The 22,479-nt window shown below is 43.0% G+C and overlaps 1 protein-coding gene across 11 annotated transcripts; it reads right to left on the bottom strand.

Annotated features, from left to right (window-relative positions):
- Positions 1-1,917: 1,917 nt before the first annotated feature.
- Positions 1,918-21,672, bottom strand: NDP (norrin cystine knot growth factor NDP). 11 transcript variants are annotated; one of them, XM_065677099.1, is made up of 8 exons: positions 21,629-21,672; positions 21,016-21,126; positions 19,997-20,126; positions 18,114-18,225; positions 17,466-17,526; positions 15,171-15,300; positions 9,079-9,433; positions 1,918-2,947 (listed from the first exon to the last, which is right to left on the bottom strand). In XM_065677099.1, exons 7-8 carry the CDS (start codon positions 9,295-9,297, stop codon positions 2,720-2,722), a joined length of 447 nt encoding a protein of 148 aa, XP_065533171.1. In that variant the 5' UTR covers positions 9,298-9,433; positions 15,171-15,300; positions 17,466-17,526; positions 18,114-18,225; positions 19,997-20,126; positions 21,016-21,126; positions 21,629-21,672; the 3' UTR covers positions 1,918-2,719. The 11 variants fall into 11 exon arrangements, with proteins under 11 accessions (XP_065533171.1, XP_065533174.1, XP_065533173.1 ...); XM_065677102.1 differs by lacking the exon at positions 21,629-21,672 and adding an exon at positions 18,799-18,876 and having other exon boundaries at positions 21,016-21,366; XM_065677101.1 differs by lacking the exon at positions 21,629-21,672 and adding an exon at positions 14,867-14,923 and having other exon boundaries at positions 21,016-21,366.
- Positions 21,673-22,479: the final 807 nt, after the last annotated feature.

Raw genomic sequence — 22,479 nt, 5'->3', positions numbered from 1 at the left:
CGCAGCCCCGCTCGGAGCCGAGAGCCCCCGAGGGAGCCCCGAGCCCTGCCCAGGAGCCGCAGCTCAGGGCCTGGGCCCGCTCCGGGAGCTCTGCCCCGGCTGCCCCGGCTGCGGCAGCGTCGGCCCCAGGCAGAGCCGATGGGAGGGGAGGCTGCAGCGCGGAGCTCGGGGGCAGAGAGCGCCTGCACCGGGGTCGTGAGGGGAGGGCGCGCCACGGGCAGGGCTGCGCTCGGTGCCCTGGGGGAGGCCCTCCTGCAGCAGGGGCTGAGCCGCGGGGCGCTGTCAGTGGCTGGAAGGTGTCGGGGAAGCTGGGAGGGAGCTGGGCTGCTTGCTCCGGGCCCGAGCTGTGCAGGGGCCACAGGCGTCCACCATAGCGCATACAGGAAAGGAGGAGGGCAGCAACCCAGGGAGCTAGTAACAAAAAGCAACAACAACAACAATGACGACAATAACAAAAAAAAAAAAAAAAAAAAGAGGAAGAGGACAATTAAAAGCAAGGGGCTTCCTCCAAAATCTGACACCCCTACCCAGAACCACTTTGCAGTTCTGAAGGAAGCTAGTGAGGAAAACCACACAGCATCAAATTAACAATCGGCTGATGTACCAGTAAGGAGGATCGCTACTGGTGCCTCCAGGAAAAAGTGGCGGGTCATAGCAATAGATAGCTCTACTCTGAAGGGCACAGAGGCACCCATCTGTCAGCCTGACCCAGTCTCAAGGGAGGTGTGTTGCCTACCAGGGGTTCACATTAGGGATGTTGCGGAGAGGCTGCCTGCTCTAAGTCCTGCTGACTATTACCCACTTCTTGTGGTCCATGTGGGTGCCAGCGATACTGACAGCAGTAGTCTGGGAATCAGTAAGAAGGACGATAGAGCCCTGGGAGAGGTGGTTAGGGGCTCTGGGGCTCAGTTTTTCCATTGATCCTCCAGGTCAAAGGGGAGGACTTTGAAAAGGACAGGCAGATTTGGCAGGTTAATAAATGGTTAGAACAGTGGTGCCATAGTAAGGTTATTTAGAACATGGGACTTGATTTGGGAGGTCAGGTCTACTGGAGGCTGATGAAGCTGGTCTAAGGGGGAGAGCTGCTTTGGTAGGAGACTTGCCAGGCTGGTCAAGGCAGCTTTAAACTAGATGTGTTGGGGGAGGGGACATAGCTCCATCCCAACACTCCCAGTCAGTTGCCAGCACCTGCATGAATGTTTTGAGTGATGCAGAGCTATTTCAGCTGTTCCAGCCAATGAGTTGGCTTCATTTGGAGCTCGGCTCAGTTGCCTCTATACAAATGCCTGCAGTATGGGCAACAAACAAGAGGAAATAGAGATATGTACACGGTTGCAGGGGTATGATGTCATTGGCATCGCAGAAACATGGTGGGATGGCTCCTATGACTGGAGTGTTGGAATGGAAGGTTATAGGCTCTTTAGGAAAGACAGGCCAGGCAGACGGGAAGGGGGAGTAACTATTTATGTTAGGGATAGCCTGGAGAGTATGGAACTCTTTCTGGGGACAGGTGATCAATCAACAGAGAGTTTGTGGGTCAGGGTCAAAGGGGGAACAGTGCTGGGGGGTATTACTGTGGGGATCTGTTCCAGACCACCTGATCAGGAGCTTAGATATAAGGAAGAAGTTCTTTACTGTGAGGGTGGTGAGGCACTGGAACAGGTTGTCTAAGGAAGTTTTGAATGTTCAAGGCCAGGTAGGATGGAGTCTTCGGTGACATGGTTTAGTGTGTGGTATCCCTGCCCATGGCACGGGCGTTGGAACTAGATGATCTTAAGGGCTTTTCCAACCTTAACCATTCTATGATTATGTGAATAGCATAGAGTATAGATGAAAATAAGTCCTAGGTTTGGTCATTATTTTGGTGGCTCTGTCTCTGTACATCAACAGGTCTACCCAAGGTAAGAAAAGACTCCGTTTAGTACATGTTATTTTAATCTTTGATTAGTTTTTAGCATTTGAATAATAGCTTTTGTGACAGATGTGACATGTCACATTTCAGGCTTTTAGTGGGGCATAATGAGTCTCATGATTTTTCACTTCTCAAGGGTCCCTCAGCCACTGAACTCTGATGCTGCACACTACAAATAATTTCAGATGGTTAGGGCTGGGTAATCCCAGCATGACATTGCATATTCAGTTCACTTTTCAATTATTTATTTGTAATTTCTGCTAAACTGCACTTAAAGTTATCCAGCGCTTGACTGCTAGATCAGCAACAGGTAACCCTCGCCAACAACACAGTTTGTTTTGAAGGCAAATATAACTAGGAGACTGAGAATAAATTGATATGTTAAGAGATTGTGGGTGGGAACTGATGCTCATCCTCTGTCTGAATGCCAACTTTCAGAGCATTGTGCTGTCATCCGGCTGACCTCCCTCTCTTTCTCTTCTGCTGCCCATGGCCTAAAGTAAGAGCACCTCTCTGTAGTCAGAGCTGAGCCTGAAAAAGAAGAAACTCACAAAAAAAATCCTTTCAGAAAAAAAGGCTTCTTAAAAACAAGACCTCGTGCTTTCACCTTTGTCACAACCTACACTTCAGTAGTGGTACCATCCAGGGCCCCATGACATTTTTAGCTCTCTGATCCAATCCAGCCTGGTTAGTGCTGTCCTTGCTGCAATTGTACGCTGGGAACATCGGCCTCACATTGAATTACTTCTTGGGAGCCTTCCCCACCAGCAGCATCCCAGTCCCCTCTCTGCTGTGGTAGGTACATCCCTAAGAATTGCACTCCTCACAGTGGCAGGAGAGGATGTAGCGGTAGGTGGCAGTAAGCCGCATGCCCCCTGAACATCGCAACCGCATGGCCTTCAGCTTGGAGGTCTGGGGCCGGCAGCAGTGGCAGGTGGAGCGGAAAGGCTGCTTCAGAACAGTGCTGAAAGAAACCATCGGTTCTGAGCGCGACATCTGGCTGCAGCGGCCTTCACAGCGAGCCAGCAGAACCATCTGCAAAGGAAAAGAGACAGGTTAGGAAATATGCCCCCATGGCTGCCAGCACATAGCTAACACCAGCAGATGGGTACCTCCTTCCAGTCTGGCTGGTCTTTCTCTGCTTGCTGCACCCTCCACACCTTGGCTAGGGCAGCCAGCACCACATAGTGCATTGCTCCTGAGCTGTGTCTGAGAGAGCAGAGGAGGTAACATGGGCAGGAGGAAAAACAACGCTCCTGAAATCCCCTGCACCAACACAAATAAGGACCAGAATGGGTTGGTTTTCTGAAAGCTGGCGTTGGGACTCCATGACTTTCCAGGCATAGTGACTGCAACTGTGACTTGCTGACTCCAGATCTGTGGCAGCCAAGCCCTTAAGTCATCAACCATATTGTTACTTCAGTTGGATTGTTTTCCAGTGTTTTGGGTCTGTTTATTGGTGATCAGCAGGACTGGTCCTCAGGGCTAGTAAGCGTCTCAAATGTTTAGATATATAAACATGTACAGTACAAATACAAATATGATACTGTTTATTGCTTCTAAAGGAGTGAGTTTCTAGCTCCTTCCTTTTACAAAGATCACCTTGAATATATATTTGAAATTATGTGTGTGTGTGTGTATATATATATATATATAATTGCATCAGTTGTATGTGTATAAAATGCCCTGCATAGTGTAAGGGAGTGAAAATGTAAACAAGATGAACTCATTGCCAGACATGGGGGTTCACAAGTAAGATTTTCCAAAAGCAGTACAGGCTGCATGGTTCTGAGTTAAGTAATCCATGACCAGAACAAGGTAACTTGCACAACAGGAGGCACCAAGAAAGGAAACCTCATAGGGAGTCACCTGCTCCCCTTCCCAACACCTTGTTGAGCAAAGGAGATAGATAGTCCTCTAAGCCCTATAGAAAACATGGAAAGTATCTTCTGAAACTCTGAAAATAATGTGGGAATTATCAAGGTAGTAACAGCTGTTACAGAGTTTGAACAAACTCTTATACCTTCATGAGTAATTAAATATTCAGTCTACATTAGCTAATTCTGCTTAACCAACAGAAACTTCAAAATGAACTTATTATATCATCCAAACAAGGTCAAAATTTGACAGAGGTAGGAAAGTAGTCATAACTTCATCCTGTAACCAAGGAAGAAAATTGTATTTTAACCATGCTACACATCTCATGTTTTTTCCAGACAAGCTGAATGGATAACTACAGATGTGACAGCAAATATTTTACGATGTCAAACCTCTTTGAGCTTCTTTCATTACACATGCTGAATTGACTTCCAGCCTCCAGGTCTTGCAAGCACGTATGTCAACTGTTTAGCCACAACCCAGCTTTGTATGTATCATCAACTATGTCTAGCCCCTTAATACCAGCATCTAATGTACATGAGAACAGGGAAACGGACAATCTTTACAGTGCTAGCACCGCGTTACTGATAGATAAAGATCCACTTTTTTTCACTTAGTAAACAAAACTCACTTCATATAGTGACATGCAGGCAGCTGGTAAAGACCTACACAGGTATCTAATCCCGCCTGTGTTGCAAAGGGAAGACAGCAGATTGGGACATTCAAAACAGTTAGTTTGCTTCCCATCATCTTGACAGCTCTTGCTAGGTCCCCCATTTTGACCAGTTCACCAGCACTATCTGTCACAGGCCATTCGCAAGCATTTGGCTGAAGAGGAGGTTAAAAAGCACTACAATGGCAGCTGGCAACTGCTTGAAGATTGCAAAGACAACAGAGCCAGACACTCCTCAGAGATGGCAAAAGGGGAAATGCAAAAGCCACATACTGCTTTTGGGGGTGTTCAGAGTCCTTTCCAAAACAACACTTCTATGATTCTATGATTTCAACCCAAATAAGCCAGCATGCATTGCTATATGGTGGTGATTTCTAATGGTTGATGCTTCTGAAGCTGGAACAGTTAGTTATTTCTGGTACTGTTATTCTAAGGACTTTTTATGCCACACATCAGCTCCTGAACCTTCAGGTACTTTCAGAAATGCCAGGGAAGGGGGGGAACCAGACATAAAAAGAACCCAAAAAACCACAAACAGCCAAGGGCAGGATTAAGGACTATGGAAGAGTTACAGCAGTGTAATTATAAGGTAGAATTATCTGACATGACAATAACTGTATCTCAATACATTTCTTATAATGCTTTCTAATAAAAGCTTTCTATAAAAACTTTCTAATGTAAACCCAATCAATATTTCTGCAATGTGAAACTACATTTATAATTTCTTAGCAAGCCTTGTCTTTAAAAACATATATTAGTCTTTGAAGACTAATTTTAAACTCAGGCTTATTAAACTCAAGTTTTATTTTGTTTTCATAAGAGTATGGTCAGTATTCATGTCATGTAAAATTACACAGTGTGGGGTTTATGCCCCGTGTTTGGATGACAAATGGCACAGTACCATAGGTATTAATTCAATTTTCAAGGATAAAAAAAAATCAGATTTCCCATTTTGATAGCTTCTAAACTTCCGGGCTAACCTGAAGTTCTCAGCAAAATATAACCTCCTCGTCCTCATAAAACCAGAACAGCACCAGTAGATTTTGGCAAGTGTGCAAATGAGCTGGAAATAGCATGTACTTTAAAAGCTCTGCTTTGCCATTTAATCAATTGCACCAGCTGCTGATTACATCGTATACTATAGCACAATAGAGATTATCGCCTAAATAATTAGTAATGCTATGATGGCATAGCACAATAATACAGTGGGTATATATATAGTAAAAACCTGAGGGAATTTTATAACCTGATATGCATGCCTCTTGGCTCCCCTGATCCTCTGCACATGTGAGCTTGTGTGTGTCACCTTGTGATGCTGGATCCAGAAGCACAGCATGCTACAGCATGAGAGTCATGGGGGTCTAGTTTGTGAGCAGCTAGGGAAGAACAGGTTTTCTTACTTAAAGTCATCAGTCTAGGTTGGTATCTGGAAGGTCACAAAAAGCAGCAGCTTGAATCTGAGGCAATATTAGACTGATCACTCAAGCTCTATTCTGGAAATTCAGAAGCTGTGAAGTGGTTTGTTATTAATGGTGTTTATAGATTCTTTTCCACACTTTTCAGCAGCAAGTTGAGGGCTGAAAGCAGATGGGCTGAGATGTTTGAGAACAGACTTTTACACATTATCTGTGGCCTGGATGCAAGCAAGCATTACTGAAAATTTCCTGAGCTATCTCATGAGTATATCATCAAATATTTGCTAAATCTTTCTTCATCTGCTCTGTGTCTGTCTGGGATGGACTCTTTAGTGCAAGGCTGTCAGCGGTAACACACTTCTGGCACATCTGAAGGAAGCACTTATGACAGCCAATACTGTAATTTAGCAGTGTCTGGTTGCCGTGGCAAGGCAATCCAGCACATCTATGAAGACCAGTAGGTCACTGTGACAGAGGTCAAGCAGAATCCAGTATAGTCAGGAAAGGCAATACCTCATCAGCTGATACAAACATTTCCTTGAAGTCAAAGGAAAACACTGTTTTTCAGGAACAAATAACCTTCTTCCACCCTTCTTTTTTTATACATTCTGTTACTGTAATGGACTACATTTCTGAAGGCTTTGGAAAGCTGTTTTCAACATCTGCCTGAGGTCACAAGCAAGAGGGATTTTAATGATTAAATTAAATTGGATGGATGTTTCCAAACGTAACAAAACTACTTCCCATGTGGGTACAATTGGCAGCCTCCACATAGAAGCACAGTGGACATAATCCTTTTTTAACCAAGACAGACAGCAAACATACTATGTCTTGCAATTTCTGAAGCCATTTTTAACTTTTGTAATTCTATGCTGCACTAAAAGAGAAAACATATGGAGTGAAAAAGAATGGCTTGGTGGAACCAATGTATAGTGCCAAAAAAGGGCAAAGTCTCTGACATCAGTTGGCAGTCCAAGCTTCACAACGGAAACTCAGTGAAAACAAGAGGTACCACAATACCCACAGCTACTCCCACAGAACGTTCCTTTATTTAACTTGTTTATATTTTATCACAATATATATAGGGACAGACATTGCATCTAATTTTCATTAGCAAGTCCAATATTGGTCTGTGTTTATATGCTAGATCCAGAACAGAAGCCATATGTCTACCAGGGTGATTCAGATCCCTGAGACCTCAAAAAAAAAAAAGGAGCTTGATTTAACAAACAGAAGTTTTCTAGGATATGTCAAAACTATTTTGCTTTGTATGGAAACTGTTTTCATTTTCCACTTCATAAGAAAGTCCATACAACTTACAGTGTTGTTAAAAAACTGTTCCTGAAACCGTTGTAGAATTTGGCAAGCCAAGAGATGTGATAATATTTTTAAACATGATTTCCATTGAAGGCTTGAATTTAAAAAAAAATCACTGACATTTTTGCAGTCCGTTACAAATGTTTATGTCAACAGCTTTTTTCTTAAAGCTCAGTTTTGAAATAATGTGGTTTTCATTACAATGCATTCTGTGTTCTCATATCTATCAGTCCCAATCCTAAAGGCCTGATTGCTTTTCAGTGTCACTATGGATAGTAAGAAATTTTTCTGTCCGTTTCTCTTTCTTTCTCTTTTTTTCTCTCTCTCTCTTTCTCTCTCTTTTTCTCTCTCTTTCTCTCTTTCTTTCTCTCTCTTTCTCTCTCTCTTTCTTTCTTTCTCTCTCTCTTTTTCTCTTTCTCTCCTTGCATCCCTCCCTTCCTCTTTTCCTCAGAAAAATAACCCTCTATCTGATGTCTGTGGCAGCCCAGAGTGTAGAGGGCAGAGGGGGATCAAGTAGTACATGAGGTTACTGTTCGAACTCAGAAGCAGTAGGGCAAACGTCTGATTTCCCAACAGTGTGGATTAGCCATGGTTATGCCAAACTGGTCAGGCAGAACTGCTGTGAGACCAGTGTAAGCAGAGAGGGGCTTTCCCCAGTGCCCCATTTTGTGGCTGTCAGCCCCTCTCCAGAGCAGGCACAGGGCAAGCCCCACTGAAGATTCACATTGCACTGAACAGGTCTTATTTTCTGTTGATGCTTCTCTCTGTGCTTTATTTTAATTCTTATGGCCTGCGACTACCTCTGGTATTACCTCACCCCTGTGCTGATCACGGGAAGCAAGTAACTCTGCACACAAAGGCATCTGTTGGTCTTCTCAGCTGGTGCTGCACCCATCTGAACTGCATGGATCCTCCCCCCTTGGAAATCCTCTCAGGATCACCACTCCTGGGGTCTGCTATTAAGTAGCCCTTTTGTCCTGAAACCCATCACATACCTGTCTCCCATTGCTCTCTTACCCAGCACAGGGCTGGCAAAAACATTGGTGCTGGCAGTTGGTCTCTTTCATTAATCCAGGGATGTGGGTGCATAAGGCAAGCTACTTTCTGCAGGACAGAGAAATGGGCCAGTTGGAGGCTGTACATCTGAATGTACAGTATGTGTTACCTCAGCCAGAACAAATTAGGACAAAAAAAAAAAAGTACCAGTAAGGACTTTTTCATTGTTTTTCTCCATTCTTTTCCTCCACACAATGAAATAGATGACAGTAGGGTACATGTGCAGGCTGCTAAACCATTTTGACAGAAAAATATTCAGGCTTAAAATCTCAAATGAAAGGCAATCTTTTATTTCATTCTGTTTCTAACCCTGACAGTAAACATCTGATTGTCATTTTGTGTGAAAACAAAGGCCTTGAAACTAAATAGGGGAAAAAAGTAGCACTGTTTTTTTGCATTTTATTTTCACTACTATTTTACAGCTTGATTCTTTATCTCTGTATTTCACCTCAAAATTTGTAAATTTACATATTCTAGATTAAAGACTCAGTTGAAGGACAGGGTGACTGGGATGATCTAAACTTCCAAACTAGCCCATCTCCTTGGCACCAGTGGCTGGGTCCCCAGCGTGCTCCTTTGAATATTATTATTTAGCACATTAGCTTTACCATCATGGCGTGTATCTCCTTTTGAAAAGGTTAAAAGAGAGTCAAGAGCCTTTCTCTTCAGTGCCAGTTCTAATGTACACACACATGTCTCAACATCTACATGTCTTTGCAACTAGATTTTGGTAGTAAGGAATTTGTGCAGAGAAAATCATCCCAAATGGCTCATTTTAACAATGTCAATGCAGCACCCAGCTGTGAGGGGGTAAGGGAAATCCTTACCTTCGAGCTACACTTGTAGAGCGGGTGGCTGATGGAGTCAACATAGTGATGCCTCATACACCGGCTGGGATCGGGGTCGATCATGAAGGAGCTGTCTGTTTTACTGTCTGCATCTCCCATCATCGCCAGGAGTGAAAGCATGGAAATCGAAGCCGCAAGTACATGATTTCCCATTGTCGAGGAACTTCTCGCTGATAACAGCAGAGGGAGGCAGAGCATTAAAAAAACTCCAAATACTGGAGGCCAGTTCCTTTCCAGGATGGTGAAAAGTCTGGTTTAAGTGTCTTAGCTGTCATTCTTCTTCTCAGCTTGTAGTTTGCTGAAATTGTAATCCGTCAAAGAATCTCCTGCATAGCTGGAGTAAAAACAACATCAATCACAATCCTGATCAAAAAGACCTCTGAATTAAAACAGACATAAATAATACTAAAGTACGCAGGATTTTTGCTAGCCAAAATACATGCTCTAAGTGAGCATCACTCCCACAGTAAGCAAGTATATGGCATTAGGGAGAGCATGTTAAGGGCCTGTTACTTTAAGCATTGCTCTATCATTTCACCAGGGAGAACCTTTTGACTTTTAACAGTACAAGTGGTGTAATGCTAATCTTTTTCACCTAATCTGATGACCCTCAAAACTGGTGATTTGGATCGACATCTGAGATTTCTGCAAATTGAAAGAACTATGTATCCACTCAAAGCATCCAAGGGGGCAAAGCTAGGCTGCCTCCTGCATTACAGATGGAAATTTCTTTCCTAGGTAGCGCATGGGAAGGATGAAGGCAGATTGACCTCTGGCCTTAGAGCCTGTATGTAGGCCTCCTGCAAGGACAAAGGAAACCCCAGGATGGAGGGATGCTGAGGGTCTGAGTCCAGGCATGAGCAAAGTGGTCCCCAGGAATCTTGCTGAGCTCTGACCTGCACTGCACGGAGCACTACTTATGTTTCTGGCGGCCCTGCCCTCCTGACTTCCAAACTCAGACACAGGCAGGTGAGCATGCCTTACTTGGTTTCTCATCAGGCTGCACTCGCTCACTGTCAGTCTTTTCCCCATTAATTAAAAAGCAGCATCTGAAAAATACACTATATTCCATAACATCCAAATATTATGGATTCCATAATATCCAGCTGCCAGTTGGGAAAAAAAAAAAAGCAACGTATGCAGGTGGAGTCACGTGTATATCCACCCAGACATCCGGATTTCTAGTGCATGTTGGAGACCAGGAGATCCCCCAGAAAACACGTTCAGGACAGCCCCTGAAATTGCTGCCTGGAGCTCTGTGCCAGCAGGGAAATGGGGGTATCTCCTGCATCTGCTTCATCACAGCCCCTTGATCCTTCTCACAAAGCCTGTAATCTCAAATGAGTGATTTAATTTCTCTTTTTCTAGAAACAGCTGTAGCTTGAAAAAGCTATAAATTATTCACCTAAATACAACCTGATGAAGCAAAGGATAGTCATAAGTAAACTTAAAAGCATGAGAACTTTCTGAAGAAACTTATGATAGAACAGTTCCCTAATCACAGAGAATTGCTTCCCCAGAGCCTCTTGCCTATTTAAAGAGCTGATGTGTGCCTTTATTGCCTTATACAAGCCTCTTTCCAAACTGTTTTCTGGTTTGCTGGCAATACTCTAAACCGATACTCATCTCCCAAACAGCCTGAAATTACAAGGCCTCCCCACCAGAGTGCTTGATGATTTGTGTACTGCTTTATAGCTTGCTCAAACACTGTTGTGAGAGGAGTGCATAGCAGTGAGAAACACTTCAAGAGTTCATCCAAGCCGGGCTGAAGTGACAGAGCCTGGTATATTTTCCTCAAGCAAATGTTTTTCGATGTATATGGCATTAAACAAATGCTATGTCTTTGCAGTATAAGGAGCTTAAAAAACACTAACACTGAGGATCTTGGATACATTTATGCACAGTCTCGTGCACGTCAATAAATATCTCTCCAAACATTTTAGGAGGGTAAGAAAAATCTCTTGGTCATGGGAACCGGGACTTCTTCCCAGAACGGAACTGTACTACTCTGGTTCATGCAGATGATGCCCGAGCATTAGCTAACAGGAGGAGTGATGCACTTTTATTTTTTTTTTTTATATTTAACCTTTTACCTACATTCCTATTCTTCTTTAGAAAGAGGCTGACCAAAACATGCTGCTTGGCAAGGTCTCTCTCCAGCATAGTTAATCAGTATTACACACCCAGTAATTCTTTCTCTGTCCAAATAAATTTGCTTGATATTGGACAGTCTCAGCTCTTGTAATATTATGTCCAGGGATCCCCATTTCCCACTCTCTCCGTCCCACTGTTAATTTTGTGCTTCTATATCTTTCTATGGTTTTGATCAGTATGATTTAATACAGTGAGAGAAATCCGGAGTCGTGGCTCAGTTTTCAAAAGCTTATCTCTCTAGTTTTCTTCAGGAAATAATTGAATGACATAGAGTCTGCCTCATGAAAACACTTTGAAAAAGCTGGAAAGAAGTGGGGAAAAATGTGAGAAAAGGAAGACATCTGTACCTTCTTCAGGGTAAGCACAGCACAATACAAAAAGTACCAACACTTTCACAATCTTTTAAAATTTCCCCAGTACCTCCCTGACAAAGAAATGCAGCAGGGTTTATCAACAGAACTTTGAAAGAACAAAAAAGTACTATTATCACATATTTGTTAGTAAAAAGAGAGACTACAGATGTAAATCGGATCCATATTTTGTAAAGAATCTATGTACAGTTGTTGACAGACATACTGCCAAAGTGCATGTGTAGGTATTGGAAGCAGGACTGCAGACAACACTGGGCTGTTTGCACATGCCAGTATCTCTTAACATACATATGTGAAGTATACAAATACATTTTTCAAATACATAAGCCATATGTAACTGAGATACATGGGAAAAAAAGTCTCACAGGTACATTTAAACATATAGAAGTTAGTGTGCATATTTTTGATTGTGCAAAAAAGTCTATCTTCACTCAGGTACATCACTGTATGTTGACATGACATTTATGACATCTTCCCTTTCCAGCTGCTATTGTACAGTGATATTTCCCTCCAAATTAACACTCTGTTATTTGGGCTTGGGTTTTGGTTTGGTTTATTTTTCGTTGTTGTTGTTTGTTCTAAACAAGGTTGTATTCTCTTTGAAATGCTGTCTGAAATTATAAAATTCTACGGTATCGAGTCATATATGTAGCTTCCAGTTTATCCTTCTGTCTAAAACCAGAAACAAGAGCACCTATAATCATTAATCACTATAGCTACACTTACGATAACATTTTGTTTCATTTGAAAAATACATTTTTAAAATAAAAATCAACAATTTCACATAGAACTTTTTTCTTTTATTTAAGCTGGTTTTCCCTTCATTTGTTTTCATGTGAAAAACTGTAGTAAACAGCTCATTTCCCAGGCTAACAAAAAGGAAGCTAAAATGCTTCTCTTTACAACATTCATTAAAGAAAAAGATGCAAAGGTGACTTCATGTACTCAGGCTGAAAACTGGCTACAGAAATATTTGGTCTAACAGTGGATGAAAGCCACTACTTCCTGTTTTTTCACAATTCACTGATACGGACATTACATGTTGTCAGTAATAGGCTTATAGTATCTTTTCCATATAACTAATTTTCAGGAATTCATAAAGACATAACATGCTAAAAGCTGTTACATCTGTTACCTAAAACTGCTACAGCTGTTCCCTAAAAACTTCAGTAAAATATGGAAGATATCTCAAAGAAAGACCGTATGAACATACAATCCCAGACTGTATTGCACATGGACATAGGGGTAGAATTAGGGTTATTTTTCCAACTTCACGTTATTATTAACTGCTTTTGAATGTTGAAATAAAGATTTTTTTTAATAGTCTTAATATCATTTAGAGAGTGGTGAAGGTTAAGATTTTGTTTTGCTTTAAGGACAGAAGAAAATTCCATCATCTGGAATTATTTAGCCAGTCACTTTGTGAGAACATAAACAGAAATTCCCTTTTTGCTATGTATCTTGGAAAAAATAAAGAGCTGAGCAATTCTCCAAAGGTCTATTGGATCTGTACCGCTTTTACCCTGGAAGGTAGGAAGGGAGCAATGGAAAAGCTCATTTATAGTGTATTTCTACTTAGCTGTTCCCTGCTCCCGAGCCCCCTGAATTAGGCATGCACGTATGTTCAGCCTGGCCTCCATTTGATGTGCATTTTGTCTGTTTGAGACTCCTGCTTGACAATGAGGGTACAATTCAAGTCATTCACTGCCTTTTATGTTTTGGAGGCTGCCAAAATGCCGTTAGAGCAGCAGTGTGTATATATAACTAAGCCTGGCCTTGCACGCTGTGCATATTTAGTAAACACAATTACTTGGATCCTACCATGTGGTTCCCCCATTCTGTATTTTTTATGTAAACAGAAGAGTTACAAGACTACTCAGTTTCTCCAAACTCCAGTCCTAAAAGAGTGTTGCTAACCATGTATGTGTATACATATGTGTATGTGTGTGTAGTTTGGAGCTGCTGTTTGGAGAAAAAAGCCACAAAGATCTTCATGAGACCAAACCAAATTTCTGAAGAACTTTACCCAGCCTGGAAAAGTTTAGGCCAGAAAGATGAGGATGTGGGGGTTTTGTGCTCCAAGATCTAGACTGAAGTGGAAATGGCTGTTGGGCAAACTACACTGTCAGGTTATACCAGGATTTGTTCTGCAGGATTAAACTCTCTATGAGGAGGGCTATGAAAGGGATGGGGATGGGAAGGCAAGGAGGAACAATCATCCTCTGGGCATGGGGTAGTGCTGTCATGTCCCCACTGCTGGGGATTTCTGAATGATGGATCTGTGCTTTCAGGGTACTTGAGGAACCATTGTTTCTGCTCCTGCAATAAGTTGCCAGGACCTCAGCTGGCCTGTCAGTTGAGGGGCCCCTAGAGCTATTCCATGCTCCACCAGAGCTACCAGATGACAGCAGCAGCTGGACTGCACTGTTGCCTGGGCTACCCTTGTGAAGGGGTACCTGTGTCCCAAAGCCATGCTTTGTTCTTTGTATCTGGAGCTCAAGTCTTGCTCTAAGGACACATCTGTGCTGGCACATTAAACCCCATTGTAGTGGCTCTTCAGCCCTGCAGCCACATCGCATGGAGAGATCTATTCTCAGACCTCCTCCAGCCTCCACAGTACTCAGAAGTCTTTCAGTTCCCACAGCCACCGGCACCATGCCTGGAAACCTCTTGGGAAGCACTGTGTGCTATGGGACAAAATTGTACAAGTGACTTAGCAATTTAAGAGAACAGTTTATCTAGTAGGAGAGACCACCTAAGATGCTATGCCTGATCCTGCTTTCTGTTGAAAACTTAGAGGCTTTATCAGCTCCAGTGTGTGTTTTAGCTCTGTAAATAAATGTAGCTGTCTTCTCATCTAGTTATTTTACTGTGGTCTTCTCTGTTCCAGCAGTGAAGTGGCTGGCGTCCTATACATGCTATCAAAATCCTCTCTGTGCTCTGCAGCTGCCTTTCAAAACACCTGACAAAGTCACCGAGCAGCCACGTGGCAACTGTGAAGTAGCAGGTGAACACAGGGAACTCCAGTTGTTTGTGAAATGTCTCCATGCAGCACATGAACAGGTTCCTTCACCTCCCGAGACAGGGCAAATACCAAACTAAACACTTTGAGTGAGATCCTTACAGGTGTAAGTAACTGAAAAGCCTGCCCAAGGCCTCATTGTGCCAAATGAGCGTTTGCCCTGCTGACACCCAGCTGTGTGGAAGCTTGTCCCCTCTGACACACAGGGAAATGTTCTCACCCATTGTACAGGTACTTCATCCCCCTGTTGCACGGTAGGTTGCAGGGTAGTGTTCACCTGCATGGAAGGTACACAACACACAGTCTTGGCACAAGCTGGCAACAGCAGGTGGGCAAGAGGAGAGGGAAAGGAAAAAAACAGTAGGAAACAGGCTCAAAAGAAGGGCCTCAAGCCTCTTCACCTTGTGTTCATAGGAGAGGAGCACATCTTCTGGTCCTGCTGAAGCTGTGCTGTCCTACTGCCTGCCAGCCAGCAGCTGTGGACTATTGTCCCATAAAAAACAAGTAGATAAAATAGACACTACCTCTGAGCAGTCAGAAATGTCAAACACGCTGATGGTATTTGAGAGAAACTCCTGCACATCATTTCTTGCTGTGAGGCTTCGCTAAGTCTCTTAGTGTTTCAGGAGATGAATATCTGTGACTGTAAGCAGACTGAAAAAATAGAAAGACCATCATATTTGAAGCATAAAAAATAACATAGTAATTGCAGCAAATGTAATGGAAAAACACATTGCTGCAAGCACCCTTGGAGCATGAGTAGGCATGGGATGAGCATGCATGGGACTGGTTCCCCAGGCTTTGATGGGGCAACTTGTGCAAGGCTCCCATAAGTGTTCACTCAGCAGGGACCCGATGCATGAGGTGGAACAAATTAAGCTGAACAGCACTTGAGCTGGCTGAGTTTCCCTCTCCTTTTGAAGTTTCCAAGAACATTTCCAGTCCTTCAGGTAGCTAGGAGAGGGGGAGCTAACAGCACCTTCCTGCTCGGTGGTTGAAATAACAAACTCTAGTGGGTACTGCAAGCTGGCACCCTGCCAGCAGACAGGGCAACATGGAGAAAAGGTTTTTAATATACTTGCAAAGAATAACTACTGGCGGACAAAAGAGCGCTTGTATTTTTGTTCTTTCCTTTTCCTGCTTCCAGGAAACTTTAAATAGATTGATTAAGGGCATGCATGGGATCTCTCTCTAATGAGCTAGTAGAGACATTTAATGGTGAGGTGATGCCAGCCTTAGGTTCTTTCTTTATTCTTGTGTCTCGCCGAATATCAGAATAGTCATGGTCTTGAGTCTGAGACAGGAATTAAGAGGAATACAGTTTTCCACTTGCTCATCCAGAGAGTGCCGGATGGGATCACTCCTCACTGAAACACCAGGTGCAGAGCTGAGCTAAGTAGGGTTGCCCATCCCTCTCAACAGGCAAACCAGCAAAGGTGGCCACTGGGTAAAGTGCAGATATTCACAGCAAAGCATTAGCTATAGCATTTGCTCCAGTATTACCTCTGCTTTAGTCTTATGACCCAACATGAGGCAAAATGACTCTTGGCCAAATTACAAGTTGCTGAGAGGCCTAGGGCATTCAGGCATGTCCTCTACCTGTTGGAGTGTGTTACAAGCAGGTGGGCAGTTTTTATTCTGTCTTTTGCATATTTTCTAGAGAACACAAGGGACTGTAGTGGTCAGTAGATGCAGCAATAGCAATGGGTTTCTTATTCTTTAAAACTAAGCAAAGACATCCCTGCCACTGGCACCAGCAGACAGTGCTATGCATGCTGGAGATAGCACATCATTGAAGGGCATGTTGCCTCTTCCCTGACCCGAAGGGCAAAATCCTTTCTTCTTTTATACACATTCAAAATTCAGACCGCCGTCCATATACCTCAGCCTCTGATAATTAGGGAACCTAAATATTTGGCTCATGGTAACAATTTAATGTCTTCTAACAAGGGAAACAGCGTTCTCCTAGGTCCCACTCTCTTTGAGCGTGCTGCTATGACAGTAATGCGATTGTCACTGCCATGGTATGCTTAACCTTTGCCAAACCAGAGCTGAGGCATTAACTCAGATCCTCAATTCACATGTCTTAAAGGGCAACATAACCTGTGCTGCCTCCACACTGCCAGACCGACACAGTTTGCAGCTCAGTAATAATAAGCACATAAATGTGACAAGTGTAAGCTGTAACAATGATTGATGCAAGTAGAAAAATAACAAAGAGAAGCTGAAAATTGGTGATGCAATGGAATTCCTAGGACCAGTGTCTCCATGGCACCAGCAGCTTGCTACCCGGGACACCAGAAGAAAGGCTACACTTCTCTATGCTAGAAAGGAACTCCATGCCACGCAATGAAATTCCGGCAAACAGGACAAAGCCTAATGGTGTCTGGAAGTGGTAGTGCCACAGCTACCCAGATAATAGTCTGAATTAGATTATGTGAAAAAAGGAGGAATATATAGACAGCCAGCTGCTCAAAGGCTTACTACAACCTTGCTTTTATTGTTCTGCTAAGTTAGAGGTGGGGCATCAGAGGGATTCCTAACATACCACTACTGAGAAATTTTAATATGTTCCCCTCTGACACATATAAAAAGGAAATAACAGCTGATCACAGTCAGCAGACACTGAAACATCTCTTCATATGCATGGGCAGAAGTGTGAGCAAAGTGGAGGACTCCTGACCAGGGAGACTCAGGCACCCAAGCTAACCTGACCCAACTAAACCTTTCTTCTGCCATTGAACTGAGTTTCAATGAAAGGGCTGTCGAGCAGGAAGCAAGACAGCAGAAAAAAAAGCAATCTGGGCATGGCTACTCACCCCATCCCGAGATACAGGACGTGGAGAAGGGCAGGGGAGCTGAGAGGCTGCACATTTAACACTGATGAAAAGAAACACATGTTTACACAACTGACAATGATCCGGTGGAACAAGATATCACAGAGGGCAAAAGTTTAGCTGGGCTCAGCAAAAGGACCTGTTATGTATGGGAGGGTTACAGTTGCAAGGGTTTTATTTTTAAAGTTTCTGGAAGGGATATAAACTCTTAGGACTCAGAGTTCAATTGATAGGGTTAAGGGAAAATCCTTCACCACAGCAAGTTACCCTGTAGCTGCCTGCCACAGGGTCTCTAGGTCTTTCTTTGATGTGGCCACTTCCAGCCACACTCAAGAGGTGGATTGTTCAAATAACATGGGACTGTGCACAGTCTCATGTAGCAAAACTTCTCTAAAACTCATAGAGACAAGTCTTTCCTCACACTCATCTGAGGCAGAGGAATTTCTAGTATTTGTAATACAACTACCTAATATTTGTAATTGTAATGACAAGAGTAGTGTTTGGGAAAAAAAAATAATTTTTTTTTTCTCTTTTTTTTTTTCAGTTAAACAAACAACCCACCAGGCTTGTTGCAAAAACAAAAGTCTCAGCGGCTTCATGCAAGTTTTGCACCACGGATAGTCAACTCACTTCGAGGTCCAAGAACAACCTTGAGTGCTTCCTAGTGCATCTGAGAGCAGCCAGGCCAGGAAGGGGACACAGTTGGTCCTAGGGGAAATGAAGCTGATTCCAGGAAGAGTCCCTGCCAAATGAGTCAACAAAGGCATCAATACAAGCCCCTAAGGAGCTAGCTCTCTTTCCTCCCACCAGGGCACAAAAGACTGCTATCCTGGCAACTCAAGCAAGCAAAACGCTGTCACAAGCCTCAATGGCATGTGAGAGATTATTCTGTTGGGGCAGATGGCTTTTGTGGAGATCAGCCATGCATAGGAAGCTACCTGGGGTATTGCTACTGTAAACCGTACCCATTCTACATGTAACAAGTATCCCGCTCTGCAAGTGAGAATCATCAATGTACATGCATCTGATCAAAACCAGGTGCTGTGCAGACCCAGGAAACCTACATGGGATACATTCAGGTAAAGATCTGAGCTTTTAAGTAATCTGCAGCAGTCCCTAATTATACCACTTCACTAAATCAAATTCCATTTTATAAGCTTGAAATACCTATTGCTTCCATATTTGCTCTTAAATGGAAAATCTTAAAGCATCTTCTTACAGTACTAGTATTGCAAATAAGATTTAATTAATCCATCAAGAGCATGTCTATATAAGTCACATTAGGAACCCCTGATTCAAGCTGGTAATGACTCACCAAATAAATAGTTCTATTTAGGCTGAGGGAATTATTCATGTGCATAACTGCTCACAGATATGAGTAAGGTCCTACAGCCTGAGCAAAAGTGAACATCATTAGTAATTCAAAGGAGAAGGAAGGGAGGAAGGGAGGGAAGGAGGGAGGGAGGGAGGAAAGAAGGGAGAAAGGAAGGGAGGAAGGAAGGGAGGAATGGGAGAAGGAAGGAGAGAAGGAAGGAAGGAAGGAGAAAAAGAAAAAGAAAGAAAAACAGAAAGAGAAAGAAAGAGAAAGAAAAAGAAAGAGAAAGAAAGAAAGAAGAGAAAGAAAGAGAAAGAAAGAAAGAGAAAGAAAGAAAACGTAAGAACGAAAGAAGAAAAAAGGAAGGAAGGAAGGAAGGAGGGAGGGAGGGAGGGAGGGAGGGAGGGAAGGAAGGAAGGAAGGAAGGAAGGAAGGAAGGAAGGAAGGAAGGAAGGAGGGAGGGAAGGAAGGAAGGAGGGAGGGAGGGAGGGAGGGAGGGAAGGAAGGAAGGAAGGAAATACAGTTCCAAAATGTAACTGTTCTTTTGAGGAGGGACAAATAACAGGACTGTGCTTATTACATGCACATTTATTGACTCCACCAGGCAGCTGAGTTGCTTCTATCAGAAAATAGGTTTGCAGTAGGGAGCTGATTTGAAGCAAATCACTGTCAGTTTTAAATAATCATTTGCCTGCGCTTTTCTAATATGCAAAGTTCTCACCCCTGGGTGAGCAACTCTATCAGCCACTGGGGCATTTACAAAGCTTTAGGAACTGTTAGTAACATTTAGCATATAGGAGGGTTGTTTTGTTTTTTTTATCTTTAAAGAGCTGCAGAAACCCTAAGAAGTTATTTGTCATGCCATCTGTCCCAGGCAGAATAAATAAGACGTGTCATGGGGAGGCTATGGGAGAAATGTTAATGAACTTGAGGGGTAGGATAAGAAATCTGCCTGACAGTCCCACAAGAGTCAGAACACAAACACACAGTCTTGCAAATGCAGATTAGCCACAAGAAAATTACTGCTCCACTCCCCCACCCCCCCCCCCCCCCCATACGCGGTGTGAGCCTGCCTTACTGATGCTAAAAGTTAGTTAACATCAAACTGAGATTAGTCTTCACATGGTTCATCTTTGTTACTCTTTTCTTTTGCTGCTGGACCTATTCATTTGAACTCTTATAGGACGAATTCACTTACCTGAATCCTAGGAGGGAGACAGGGCTTTTGTCTTCAGTCAGGCTTTCTCAGGGTAGTGTCCGTTCCTGTGCCTTGCAGTTACACTACACTTTATCACTGGGCTCAAACCAGGTAAACTCTTCTGTTGTCCCTAAGACAGAGAGAACAGTTATGCTCGTGCCTCTGATGCTGATACACAGTGAAATATCTGCCAGCAAATGAGGAGAGTCTCTCTCTCTCCTTCAGCAGGCAGTCTGGGTTCCTGCAGCATCCTCCTGTGTCAGCTACCAACTGCACAGCCACATTGCATTACAAGTTGCACTGACAAGAGTCGGCTTCCTACTAAATATACCCCTCGGCATTACAGCAAAGGCAAACACTGTGGCTTTCCTTATTTTTCAGTCAACCAACAGTGTATGTTAAATCTGTCCTGATCCGTAACCAGTGCTGTTCAGTTCATAGGAAAGGTTTCCAGAAGTTTGGATAAATAATAATGTGCAAATTAAGAGTGCTCCTGCAAAGCATGACACACAAAGCTAGAAATAAATATTGCCTGTTGTTTCAAATTATTCTAAGCACTCTGGCAGATGACTGGCAAGAGAACAGCATGCATAAATAGTGATAAAAGTAAACAGTCCAGCTTTAAACTAGGAGGCTTGACTGTGGTCACAGAGCCCTATTGTAATGGGACAAAGACAGTGCTGGCAATATCGCCGCTCTCTCGAATTCAGAGCAGAGTCCAGCATGTCCATTCACTCCAAAGCCATACAGCTAGGACCAGCTCAGACCTGCAGACATGATCGCAGCATGCTCATGACAATAGACGTTTAACCAAGTTACTTAGAAGCACACCAGACTACCTATTTGACCACGTACAGTCATTCTTCAGTCAGGAGAGATAAAGATACAATTCCATATCAACACATTTTAGTTTTAAAAATGGTACAAGGAGTGCATGCATTTGTCAGATAAGGAGATTAAGAGCTCATTTTAAGTCCCTGTAGTACTCAAAACCTGGAGGAATATATTTGTGTGCTTACCTTTGGAAAATGCACTGCTCCTTCTTCCCCTCAAAATCTTCGGAGAGCTAAAAAGACGTCCTGTTACTTCCAAATGCTTTTGTTCTTCTGTCCCTCTGTCACATGGCTTGCCTTTTATATTTGCAACACACAAAAGTTAGGGCTGTTGTTTAAGAGAGAGAGAGAGGCGGGGGGGGGGGGGGGAGCGGGGGGGAATGTCAAATGGAAAAGTGCCATTGCAGTCATATATCAATCAGGGCAGCAGCAGCAGCAGCTCACTGGCAAATGGGAATTCCACAGAAATGTGAAGCTCTTGTTATCTGAGAAATCACAAAACACCACCAGCCAAGCTCCTCTCTGCAGGGACTTCTTATTATTGGCAAGCCAGGAAATAGAAGGAAATGTAGGCGCTTTTTTTGCTGTTGTTGTTATTGTTTTGGATATGGAGATACATATGCTGCAGCATGTGTAAGCCAGTCGAATATAAATCCTGAATCAAATTCCTTCTTAAACAAATGCAAGATAAAGCAAATGACTGAGAAGCAAGGTAACAGAGCTAAGTGAAGAATCTGAAAGTAACAATTTAAAAAAATTTATATCCACTGCACTTGGAAAATATCCATTGAGAAACTACCTTTTCCTTGGTTTGCTCACTAATCTCCTTTTTTCCTGGCAGGTTTTTCTTAACATTTTTGTGACTGCAATTGATCTCAGATACCCTTAACTCAAGCAGTGCTGCTTCACTACAATTGGTCACCTAAATCATCTGACATTCCCTGGCTCTCCAGTTGGGTAGGCAGACAAGCATTTTCTGTGTAAATACTTGTCTGCAAATCTGCAATTCTGATGCTTGAGATAACCTGCCCTGAAATGCTAAAGTTTCTCTCAAATAAAGTCAAAAGTTTGCTCACAGAAGCAAACACCACCTTTCTGCTTTACCCACCTTCCTCTGAAGAATGCCAAGTTTGAAAATTATTATTCAAACCTTTTATATAAATACTGTGGGTTTACACAAATAAAAACAAAAACCAAACAAAAAAACCCCAAGGGGCTGAAAGCAGACTCCATCCGCTGGAAAATCCCACTTATAACAATCACATTACAGCTCTGGATGCACCGAATGCTCTTCTCATCTCCACATTTCCCTTTGGAGTGCCCCCTAGTTGTCCTGCGGCATCATGGGAAACACAGACCTTATCTGCTTAATTAAAAAATAGGCAACATAGCTGGTCATTCACAAGCTGGATCTGTTCAGAGGCACTGTCCAGCAGATGGACAGGGTCCTGTGTCAATTCATTTGAACTCTAAAGGAAAGTTGGTATTTGATGGATGATGTTATTAGCTAAATGTCTTATGTGGTATAAGATCAAAGAACAGATGGAAATTATGCCTTAAAAATAGAATAATCTAAAAGGGGAATGGCTAGTAGATGATTAAGCATCATGGAAACAATAAAGGAGATGTTCTTTGGCTTGCTTTGCTGCA

This window comes from Lathamus discolor, chromosome 4 (assembly GCF_037157495.1).
Source record: "Lathamus discolor isolate bLatDis1 chromosome 4, bLatDis1.hap1, whole genome shotgun sequence".
In the NCBI taxonomy this organism is placed as follows: Eukaryota; Metazoa; Chordata; class Aves; order Psittaciformes; family Psittacidae; genus Lathamus; species Lathamus discolor.
Note: the sequence above shows the minus strand (reverse complement) of the source record. Positions and strands in the feature narration are given on the sequence as shown.

What these genes read in the sequence shown, in the direction of transcription:
- NDP (XM_065677099.1), bottom strand. Translation starts at nt 9,297, where the DNA reads ATGCTCTGCCTCCCTCTGCTGTTATCAGCGAGAAGTTCCTCGACAATG. An exon ending in TCTACAAGTGTAGCTCGAAG is followed by an intron (nt 2,948 to 9,078) that starts GTAAGGATTTCC and finishes TTTCCTTTGCAG; the next exon opens with ATGGTTCTGCTGGCTCGCTG.